Genomic DNA, 12,432 nt, shown 5'->3' with positions numbered 1-12,432 from the left:
CATGCGATGAAAAAACTAAATTAATTGATTGATATTTGAACGATAATTTTGGTAATGTACTCGCGATAAGGGAAAGAAGTGGCTAGATTAAATTTGTTATGGAACGTTTGACATTTTCATGAGTACAGCAAATTTTCACAAATGTCAAAGTGTAAATAAACTGTTGCTTTTATTAGCAAATTGATGTATTAAGTGGAAAACGATTACAAACGTTTTAAAATATTAAATTTAAAATAAATAAAAACTAAAAAAATGAGGATATAAATTACTCTGATTGAAGTTATGTGCATATAAATGCTGCATTCATTGTATTGTCGTTTAACACTACAAGACTCTAAATCTATATCGAAATAAATTAACTACTATAATTGATAAGGTTCTTCATTTAGCTGAGATGTTCTAATAAATATGTCCATAGCATATTTAACCTATATAGTGCTTTACCTGAACAGTGACAGTGCTTATTTCTATTTTCTTCTCATAACTTTAGGAAGAGTTACAAAAAGGAATATTTTGTCTCTTTTTTCGAGTCAGCGCAACTGAGTACTTTTACTCTTTGATAGCTGGGGGTACTACAGGGTCCCACCCATCTCATTGACTAATTTATGAATTGCCTATAAGCTTCATGATTATTCAGTGATTGATCTAAGATCTGCGTACCTTCCCGTGCGGATAGTGATTACTCTAAGATTAGATAGTGGTAAGTAGGATAGCCTGTCAATTTTCGCATATAACTTCAAGGCTCTGTCCTTTATGTATTTTTTGATCAGGTCTATTCTTAGGTTTTTTAGCATGTCGTTTGTGCGGATGTACCAAGGCACTTTGAAGAGCCTTCCGAGAGCCTGACTTTAAGCGACTTGTAGCTTTTGTACAGTAGAATCGGCAGCTTTGCTATACGCGACACACCCATAAAGTAATGCTGGACTAATTATCTGCCTATAGATCAGTTTTCTGTTCTTCACGCAGAGTTTCATAACCTACAGTATTTGTCTGCCATCTAAGGATGAGACTGATATCTATATATTTTTTATTTAACTCAGTTGCAGCTGCGTATTGTGAAATCTGTATACAAAATTGTATAAATCTCTAGGTTATTAGACGTTTAAAATTTATCTATCATATGTGGTCAGCTCAACTGCTTACAATTGGTTATACCAAGACTGTTCAAAGCGCGGCCCTCGGTTAATGTTTGTGCGCCTGAGACATGTTTTTAATCTACCAAAATTAAGCAAATTTTCTTTTGGTGTACTGGTAAAATCACATTATTTTATTTTCATTGCATATGTACCAAATATATGAATTTAAATTGATAAATTAATAAAACTAAATTTAAAATTATATCCGTATTTTTTTTTATGTATAAACAACTATGAACGTATGGACAGCAGTGGGTTATACCATTCTTGTAACCGAAAACTCAGTGAAGAAGAACTTTTTGTTTTATCAAAATACATAATAATAATTGTATTATTTTATGGTATTCAGATCTAATAAATTAATATCATGTATTTTATTTACTATACAATAAATTAATTTCAAAGTTCTAAATATTATTATTACTAAAAAAGTGCAATTAGGATATCTTAAATTTATAGAAATTTATCTACCACATCACACTATCGAATGGGCTATAAAAATTATAATTTTTTTATGTACTTGTTAAATTATATATTAAATGAAATTATTAATACAGTGAGTAATTTTTAATTAATATGTGAAAATACTTATTAACTGTAATAACTATTAAAATCAAAACCAGCTTTAAGTTGTATCGACTATAAGCGATTGTTGAATTTATAAATAGTTATATTTGGCTTAGTAATTGAATTTAATCACTTCTTAATAAAATTAAGCTTCTACAGTAAATCACGTGGATGGTTACATTTATAATATTTATATGTCAATCATATCTAATTATAATACAGCACATAGTATATTAATATTTCATTGTCATTAAACGCAGTTATGAATTGCACGAAGTAAAATAACTTTTTAGTATATAATAAATTAAAGTTTTTAAAATTAAAGTGGGCATGAAAGCAATATATTCACATCTGGGTATTTTTCAAAAATATAAAGCAATGCAAGAAGACAATAGACAGATTGACTCATAGCAGTGAGTTGTGAGTAAGATCGGTTTCTGACCATAAAGGCGTATATGACAAGGCTGAAAAGAATCAAAGGGTTCACAAAAATGTTAAAATTAGCACTAATTGATCAAAGTACAGAGTGGTGTACAGTATACAAATACTTAGATAAATACTTAAGTACCTGCAAAGTCACTGGTATCATCATCAACAGTGACGATTGCAACAAATACACAGAACTGACCATCAGGAAAGTCTTGGAATATCCCTTCAGTAGCACTAAAAATCTTGTCCCTGATATTGAATAAATTATGTTGCAAAATTAGCTAATGATACATATATCTCAAGTAATATGCATAACCATTAAGGACCTTTAGGGACTCAAATCTAGTATCGTTACAAACCAAATTGTCTACACATTTAGAATTTATTAAAAATATTTAATTTAGATCATTCTATCAAATAATAAATATTTCCTATATACCAAACGTACCAAATGTTCAACCGTCTGGGTTTAAAACTTATGAACCAAATGCACCGAAAAAGAAAAACCGTGAAAAGTAGATCAATATATCTATATCAACTTAATACAACTCTATCAACAATATATGTGTGTACTTTATGATGCCTTTAATATATGGTTCTATCGCAGATGATATTGCATTTATTTCAACTTACGTTCAGCGACACCATGCTCTCGCAGAGCTACGGAGAATTCACTATATACAACCATAACATTTCAGAGATTGAATAAATCATCAAGAATACTCTCTTTTCACCAAAGATCTTATATATTTGTTTTACTCTGGCCAACACACATTATAATACCAATTCTTTTTTACTATTGTCTTAATTTAAAATAATAGTCTTTCTCAGTTAAATTTCTATTAACTAACATACCTAACCTTATTAAATGTATTTCGACATATAGGGGAAGTACATTCTGCTGTTAAGGAGAGGTTTTCTCTGTTATATTATAATTACCAGACGATCTTGATTAATTAATTTTATGCATACAAATTGTATTTCTAAATTTCAGATTTGATTTGATATATCCAAAAAAAATTTTAATTCTAAAACCAATACTCCAATTTGTGCTGACTATATTGATTTTAGTAAATCACGAAAAAATTCATGACACTAATGATGATTGCTTAGTAAGAAATAAGTACAGAATACTTCCATTTGTGTAAATACTTAACCCAGAATTGCTCCGAACATATGCTCTCTTATTTACACAGTCAACAAAGCAAATGAACCAACAAAAAGTGTGCCTTAATGCTTTCCATACGTAATTTGTCTACCTGTGGACTAATTTTTTTCTTAGTAAAGTTTCATCAGCCGGCACGATTGTCCCCAGGGAAATCTATTTACAAGTATACACATAAAAGCAATGTCGTAATATATTGCATTGTAAGTAAGTTGTAAGTATGTGGGCGAGCATATGATACTTTTTTGATATCATAATCGATGACGTAGAAGAGGTCATGGTCAACTCTTTATTGACAGTTGCTTTTTATTGCTCGATTTTCCATTAACTTTTTTACTAGGACAAAAGGATATGAAATATGTTTTATTTTAAGGGAAGCTCTAGCAGTTATAAATTCCATTAAAATACATTTATGTGGCAAAGAAAAGACGAAGAGTGCATTATAAAAATGTTTTTTATAACTTTTGCTGATTTCAACTTTTTGATGAATCTCTGAGTTATACGTAGGTGTAATTTTTTATGCTTGGGTTCAACGCAACAGTTAATCTCACACGAGGCAAGTATCACATCCTTTTACAAAGATTGAGTGATTGATTGAACACTTCAAGTTGCTGATTTGTATGCAGGTTTTTTAAGAATAATATGTCACCTAAAAGCTTATGTGTATAATATATTTTTCTTACATTTATATTGATTGACAATATAGATAAACTGTATGGGATATATAATAAATTAAATATAAAAACAAAAACAAATTTATTATAATGTATTGCAAAAATTTATTCCAAAAATTCAGTACATTACTATGCAAAAAAAAATTTATATCAATTGAAGCATCAAAATTACCATCAAATTAATATTGCTCCGCTCTCCTATCTCAAATGCTTATATGTCATAATTTCCGTGTATAAACCAGTAAGAGCAAGTAGAAATTACATGAACTGCATCCACTTAATTTTTATAAGTTTAGTTTCACATTCTTCCTCAATTGGGCTTTTTGCTTCCTGTGTTCCTTGATGTTGGAAAATGGTCAATGGGCACATAATGTGATGTGGAATCAAAAAAACAAACAAGCAAGAGTATTTTATAGCTCTATTTATACAATACCAGCTTAGAATTGCTACTAAAACAAAGGAGTCAGAGGTATATAAAACTTTATCACCCATAAAGGACAGTGAATTTAATTTTTTTCTGCATTTTCGGCATATTTTTATATAAATTTTTATTAAAGTCGGAAATTATTGTGGAGAAAATAATGGCTGTTGTGTTTTTTTACCGTTGAATATTTGAAAATTTTAAAGGCAAACACTTTTATATAAATTATTTTATAAACAAATTAAATTTACACATAAATGCTCACGCAAAAATAGCGAATACTTTTATTCAATGCGAATGACACTATAAAATAAAAACGTTTTTATAAACTAAAAATATTATATTATCTAATTATTTGTATACTGTATACCACTTAATAAAACACTTACTCGTATTCTAATCTATTCACGACAAAATTATTTATAAAAACAAATTATAAATTAACAGAAGTTAATATTTTAAAATGTTTTAATGTTTCAGATATATAGTAAAATATAGTACCATAATATTAACATAATATGAACACCCAAAAATATTTTTCCTTCTTATTTTGCACAAGGACTATTTTCTTATTCATATATATTATATATATTACATATATAAATTATATATATTTAATTAATCTTGCCATTTTACATTACAAAATATATAAATCAAGTCCATATGTGTCTGTGATTATAGCTATTATAAGTCATTAATTAATGAGATATATTTATATCTTGAGTAAAAGAAAAACACAACAAACACAAATAAAATCTTAGGTGATTATCAAATAATCTGATCAACAGCAGATCTCCCATCTGGTCTTTAGAAAGATCCTTTCAGTCTTGGAAGAGATCATTTCAAGAATACAAAAAATCTTTCAAAAGATCTTTCGTAAGATGGTATCAAATTCGATATTTTTAATTTTCTTACACTGGGCCAAATATTTTTCGTATTATTATTTTCCCATACTGATAGCTTGTTCCCTTTCCTACCTAATAATTTCCAAACTTCACGCCCATAAGTTACTACTGGTGTATTATTGTTTTATATAACAGCATCTTAGTTTTTTTCGTTATTTTTTTAAGATGACATAAGTTGTTTCTCACTGTTGTAGGACCTATGTCCAGCTTGTACTCAGTCTTGAATTTTAATCGTTGCGTTTTTCTCGTTAGAAGCCACTCTAAGTATTTATAGTTATTTTTGTCATGTCTGCTACCACTATATTGAACTATATGATCATGTATTTCGTTTTGATATTATTTATTATATTTATATCAAAACAAAATATTGAATCTATAAATCGAGAATCTTTAAGACAGAAATGCTTAGTTTTCTCTATAAAAAAAAAACAGAAATCAACAATAAAAGTTTTTATTCAGGTTTTTCCAGATCTAAAAAAATAAAAATTAAAATGATGTCATCATAGTTAATAAAGAATAACTTAAACGTATCTTGAAAGTTTCATTTGATCAAACTAATTTTATTAAGTATGTAAAGAAGAGGAAAACGATAGTCGTTCCTGACCAAATAATATTTCGTATTTACTTTGTTGATAAAAATAGTTTATTTACAAGTCCAAACAAAAAATATTGACAATAAAGAATCAAAATAATGCTGACCGACCTAAGCATAGTCTATTATGAGAGAAAAAATAGTTGTAGAAGTCCAAAGTAGACAAAGGGAAGGTATTAAATTTCATGTTCATTTTAACTAAACAATGAACAATGAAATAGCAAAAAGGTTCAAAGTAAATACATTTAAGAAGTGAAAATGGAAGCGTTAAAAGGAGGACTGACAACTAATACAAAGGGTGTTAGTAAATCGTTATTAGTTCACCATTAGAAGTTAAGGACAAATCTTGAAGTCAATTCTATTCATACTACATCAAACAAAAAATATTTTAAGCATAAATGGATTTTGAAAAAATCTATATCTATAAACATTTATCAAATAAAAAAAAATTTTAACGTGGTGATACCATCTGCTTTAATTTTTTATATATTTTTATATATATGCTAATATATATTTATATATACTTTAAATTAGTGTGGAATATATAATATATTCAAAAATATTAATATTCAAAATATTTATTTCAATAATTATAAAGTAATTAACTATTTTATTAATAATTAATAATCAATAAAATTCTTGAAATTTTGTGTTTATTATTTAATTTTTTTTATAATATAAAATTCAAGAACGGCTTTGGGTTACTAGGTTAAGGAGCGTTGACTATGAGCTTCAAATTTCGTAGGTCACGAGTTCGATTCCTGGATACTTGCAGTCTCAAAAAACTATTAATGAATAATTAAATACAAGAATTATTTCCTAGACCACTGATCATAGGTATTAGGCAATACTCGAAACAGCTGTATGATAAACCAAAAACTCAATTAATTAAAATAATATAAAAAATAATTTTTGTTGTTGTAGTTTACTACTTTTAGAAAACTCTTTTTTTTATAATATTAATTAAGAAATAAGCAATCGAATAATAAACATTTTTTTGTTTGCATTTATAGGTTGAATCACCACTACTGCGCAACAAATCGCATAGTTTCTCTGAAGAAAACAACAACAACAACAGCAACAATAATAATAATCACACTCCAGCACCGAAAAACATATCAAATAAAAATCTAACAAATTATACCGCTGTAGATACAACGTGCAATTCTCCCCTACATAGAGGATCTGCAGCAAATACTGAAAGACGCGGCTCGAGTAATTTCAACTCTCACACGCCACAACACAGCACACCAAATAAAGTTGATTACGATCATAGACGTAATTCGGGAACTCTACAAAATAGATTTAACGTTGATGTGGGAGTCGCACTAAATCACAGTAATGCAAAACCACAGATAACGATTACTGACACCAACCAAACGCCCATAAATAAACTTGACCAGTGCAAAAACATCTGCAACAACTATAATACTAAAGATACAAATTCACCAAATCCACAAAATTACAGTAGCGCTAGCGCTACAAATACACACACGCACTCATACAGTCTATACCCGAAGGACTCATTTTCAAGTTTAGAAGGTAAAGCACCGCGACAAACAAATAAAATGCAAACAAAAGTGGACGCAGTTGGTCGTGTAACTGGCGAATGGGGCAGATGGCAACTACGTACCGTGTTACTCATATTTCTATGTAAGATTCCTTCGAGTTGGTTCATGGCTTGCATTATTTTTACTGCACCATCACCACGACATGGTGAATTCTTCTGTAAGCCACCGCCAGCTGTGGGTGCGCAGAATGAAACTCTTTGGATTAAAGTGTCACATCCACAGAAAGAAGAACTTGATGACAAGGAGTTTGTCATAGATTTCTGTAACGTTTATCGAGATGCTCAAGAGCATGCACATCATTACTATCACTATGAACAACGAGAATTAGAACCAAAAGTCTGGGAGGAGCCAACAGCACGCAATGCAAATGTTATACCCTGCACTCAGTTCGAGCATAAAGCTGAATTTCATTCTGTTATAACACAATACGATTTGGTGTGCTCACGTGATATTTTAGTGTCGGTAACACAATTCTTCCATTTGTTCGGTGTGCTGACAGGCGGTATACTTGCAAATCATCTACTAAAATAGTAAGTAAAAAAATGGTAGATCAATATATTGCCTGATTTATATAATATATAATATCTTGACACTTCACCGTATATCTTAGACTGTTAGTCTCTTAATTTGAAGTTTGAGTACATTTTAGAATGTCATTAAAAATTGGGGAGAAATAGTGAAAATAATTCAATCTTCTCTCTGTCTAACGATAGGAAATAAAAGCTATCTAGTTTATACATATATCTAAACCTTAAGTACATTAAATACATCTTGACTAACATAAGATAGTTAAATATTAATAACGAAATCAAAAGTTTTTAGCAGTTTCGTTAATTAGAAAGATCTGCAAAGGAAACCTAATACTTTATTAAGTATTAGGGCTGTTTCTGCCCTAAGACGTACATAATGACATAAGGTAACAGACTCTAGATTCCTTATTGATCAACAAAAAAATAAAAAAAGAGTACTTTAATGGAAAAAGAGCTACTTTTTATTACTTTGTAAGTTTTAGATTGCCACTCATCTACTTTGTCTTTGCCCACCTCATACACGGCGGTGACACAACAATTTAGTAACCTTCTTTCATTTTAAGCTTCCTCAAATGTTCTAGGTGATTTTAAACCCTTAATTCTCCTATATATACAATGACATAAACCTAACCTTACCAAACCAAAGTGTTAGATATTTCTGATTTCAGTAAGAAAATCGTAGATTCAAGCGTGAATTATATACTGAAAATACAAGGTTATAAATAATTATGAAAATCGATATTATACCAGAGATAACAATATATGAAAACCTAACTACAAGATAAATATTAACCATAAAGATATTTTAGCTATAATATATAATATATTATTAGATATTCCACTATTATATATAAAGTAGATATTCTTAAGATAAACTATAGAATATTATTGCAAGATCATTTAGATAATTTATATGTGTGCGAATTCTTCATATTAATCTTTAAACCAATTCAAAATTCTGTCTATTAATAATTATTTTGTTATTATTTATATAGTTTTAGTCCTCGTAATGTCATGCTCTTTGGTATGATAACACAAATAATATGTGGCAACTTAACCGGTCATGTGGCTTCCTACGAACTACACGTATTCTTCCGGTGTCTATCAGCGGTTTGCTGCGCGCAAATGTACACCGCAGGTGGCATGATAAGTAAGTCTATAAAACCTAAGTCTATAAAAACTAAACTCGCGAAAAGATATATAATATTCAACTTAATTTACAGTGGCGGATATAACGGGTGGAAAATATAAAACGTATGTTTCGACATTATTCGAACAATTTTGGTCAATTGGCGTTATGCTGTTACCGGGTGTATCCAGCTTCTTTTCAAGTTGGTCGCATCTTTATATGGCTATTTCTTGGCCAACTGTGATACTTATCTATTTATGGCAGTAAGTAGCTTTTATAAAATTCTCTAAATGTTTATTTTTAATATGATGTATTTAAAACAGATGGATACCAGATTCACCACGATGGATGATAGCACGTGGTCGCGTACTTGAAGCAAAAAAAATATTGCTGCAATGTGTGGAAATAAATGGCACACAATACAGTCTTCCGTACAATATAGATCAGCAGCTGCAACTACAAGCACAAACTGCAATGGACGCACCACCACCTGCCGGTTGGTGGACACTGTGGAAAGGTGAACGTGCTATACGTCACATGATTTGCGTGCACTTAGCTTGGGCTATTTATATTGTGGTCTACTATGGCATGTTATTAAACATACGTTCATTTAGTCGTGAACATTTGGAAGTGAATACAGCTGTAGCTGGTCTTTGTGAGATAATCGGTACTTTTATTGGATTATTTTTAATAGTAAAAACAACGCGTAAATGGTTATGGACAGGACTGTTTAATGTTGTAGCTGGTTGCATAGCGTATATGGGTTGGATCGTACCAGAAAACAGTGAGTACTGAAGATGACATTATTCAATTTTAAATTTTTGTATAAAAAAGGTGACTTATTAAATATTTTTTCTTATTGTAGTACCCATCGATGCTCGTGTAGCTCTACTTATGCTCTCCGCGATGGTATCAAAAACAGCAATATCCACAACACTCTCCATATTGACAACATGCACCGTTGAACTGGTTAGTAATGATAAGAAAAAGATTTGTGCTTTTTCAACAATTTGTTGGGCACGTTTTTGGCTGTTAGGCGCACCATTTATCGGTGCAACTGTGATTTTCGGGCAACTTGTGCCGCAAACGGCATTCGCTTCGCTTGCTATAATTGGTGGTATTTCAACCGCTTTCATTTCTAGTCCCCGCACTCTACCCAAAGAAAAATCAACACATTCTGCAAATAATATGGCTCAAGCAACACAAATGACAAATATTGGTGATTGCGGTATCGATAATAAAGGCTTCACCAAAGGTGCTACACCGCATACAATTTTTACAAGTATTACGAAATTGACTACACCAAACTCGAATCTACCTCCTCAGTTATTGCCTGGCGTTTGGACAACCAAAAGTCATGATGATAACCCACATGTATAAACTAAAGCCAACAAATTTTTGGTTGGTTTCAGTTGTTACAGTTTTTTTGCTTATTTTTTTTTAAACTGTACAATAATAACAAATTTTTTTAATAATATACGAGTATATAACATAATAGTGGTAATAGGCCTTTCAATTTTAGATAAATATACATAAATGTATATAGTATATACCATACGAAAACAATTGATATTGTTTTTCCATCATATTGTATTACTCAAATCTCCATTAAGAATATTTAAAGAACATATCAGAAGAGAAAAATTTAATATTTATTTAGAAAAATAAGGGTCTCTACCCATGTTCACCAAATATATCTCTCTAGTATTTTAAAAAATGTTCTAATCCACCCTATTACCCTCCGAAAAAAAAATTATTTAATTTATATTATTAAAACTAATAGTACGGATTGGTTTTTTTCAACTCCATTAATATGCAAAATATAATAAATTACTACCTTAGGAAGAGAAACCCCATTTTTCTGTATAACAAACAGTTGTAGTAAAATTTCTCTATACACAATACCATTTCGTTTTTGTACTAACATACGAAGATTTCTGTATTATTAAGCAGTTCTGCAGATCATACATAATAATTACAAAATGTGCAATAAGAATATAAAAAAATAGAATAAAAAATATATATATATTAACTTATTTGACTAAAAGATAAATTAGAATTTAAAACTTAATATACAATAAACGAAACGAAACCCACGACCTATTGACCATCGCATTTGATTCGGAAATCACAATATAGACTTTGTACAAACATTCATTCGTTATAGAACTTTAATGATCAATAGACTGATGAATATGCTTAACCCTCTTCTGCTATAAACACATATGTTATATCAAACTGTGTTCTAGATTCTATACATGTTCAACATGGATTATTTTAAAGAACCCATATATACAGATTTATATACTATACATATAATACATATGTTTGATTGTCTATAACTGAATTGGTTGATAATGTATTATTTTATTACTAAGTAATCCACCAAAACTTAAGAACATTTTTCTTGTATGTGTTATCTGGTTCAAATATTTTATATATCCTCTTTAAAGACATACTTTCAGAAATTCGAACATGTTAATATCAATTGTTTTTGTAGTCCACAAAATCTCACTGAACCATTTTCTCAATATACTAGCAATTGCCTATATTATAATAAGCACTTAACGAAAGCCCATTTTCATTGAAAATTCACAAAATAGTGTCTCTATTAACTACACGCTATATAAAATTTTTAATATATATGAAAATAATCAAAATGCGAATAACTAATTCAGGTTTAAAACATATAGGGAATTTTATTTTAACAAATAAATGCCGAATACTGCTTAAAAAAAGTTCATTTTTACAACTATTAAACCACGAAACTATAACCACTATTACGACAACTTTTAAAATCAACAAAAATGTAGCGCTTAAAATTATTAAAATGCCGATCAATTTTTATAAACGCAACTATTAAATAAAATTCTTGTATGAATTAAAAAAATTTCAATAATATTATTATAAAGTAGAAAATGCTCAAAATGTTTAAGCATATAATTTAGTATATTACTAATAATATTATAAATAAATATGTAACACATTAAAATTTTAATGTAGACAACAGATTTGATAATTAAAATTTGCGACTACCATATATAAGTAATTAAAAAATTTATATTCGAATATATTTAATAAATAAAAATTAGAATTTTAAATATAATGAAACTTCAACTATGTAATATGAATATATAAAAGATATTTGCATATGAAATTTTAATATATGTAATAAAGTACTTTTAAAATCTATTAGTAATAATATATACAAATGTAATGAAGTTTCCAATGAAATAATACAATAAGACATTTTTACATATAAATTGCATATATTTATATTTTAAAAATTACATAAAAATATATTATTTTAAAA

The 12,432-nt window shown here is 28.9% G+C and overlaps 1 protein-coding gene across 1 annotated transcript in view; it reads left to right on the top strand.

The window, feature by feature from the left end:
- Window positions 1-11,967, top strand: part of LOC119680870 (solute carrier family 22 member 3) — a 108,885-nt gene extending 96,918 nt beyond the window's left edge. The window contains exons 2-6 of the mRNA XM_038093876.1: window positions 6,903-7,990; window positions 8,986-9,140; window positions 9,214-9,382; window positions 9,443-9,903; window positions 9,985-11,967. Of these exons, the coding sequence (XP_037949804.1) occupies window positions 6,903-7,990; window positions 8,986-9,140; window positions 9,214-9,382; window positions 9,443-9,903; window positions 9,985-10,499 (2,388 nt within the window). The 3' untranslated portion in view covers window positions 10,500-11,967. The remainder of the gene's footprint in view (window positions 1-6,902; window positions 7,991-8,985; window positions 9,141-9,213; window positions 9,383-9,442; window positions 9,904-9,984) is intronic.
- Window positions 11,968-12,432: the final 465 nt, after the last annotated feature.

The sequence above is a fragment of the Teleopsis dalmanni genome, chromosome 2 (assembly GCF_002237135.1).
Source record: "Teleopsis dalmanni isolate 2A chromosome 2, ASM223713v2, whole genome shotgun sequence".
Lineage (NCBI taxonomy): Eukaryota > Metazoa > Arthropoda > Insecta > Diptera > Diopsidae > Teleopsis > Teleopsis dalmanni.
Note: the sequence above shows the minus strand (reverse complement) of the source record. Positions and strands in the feature narration are given on the sequence as shown.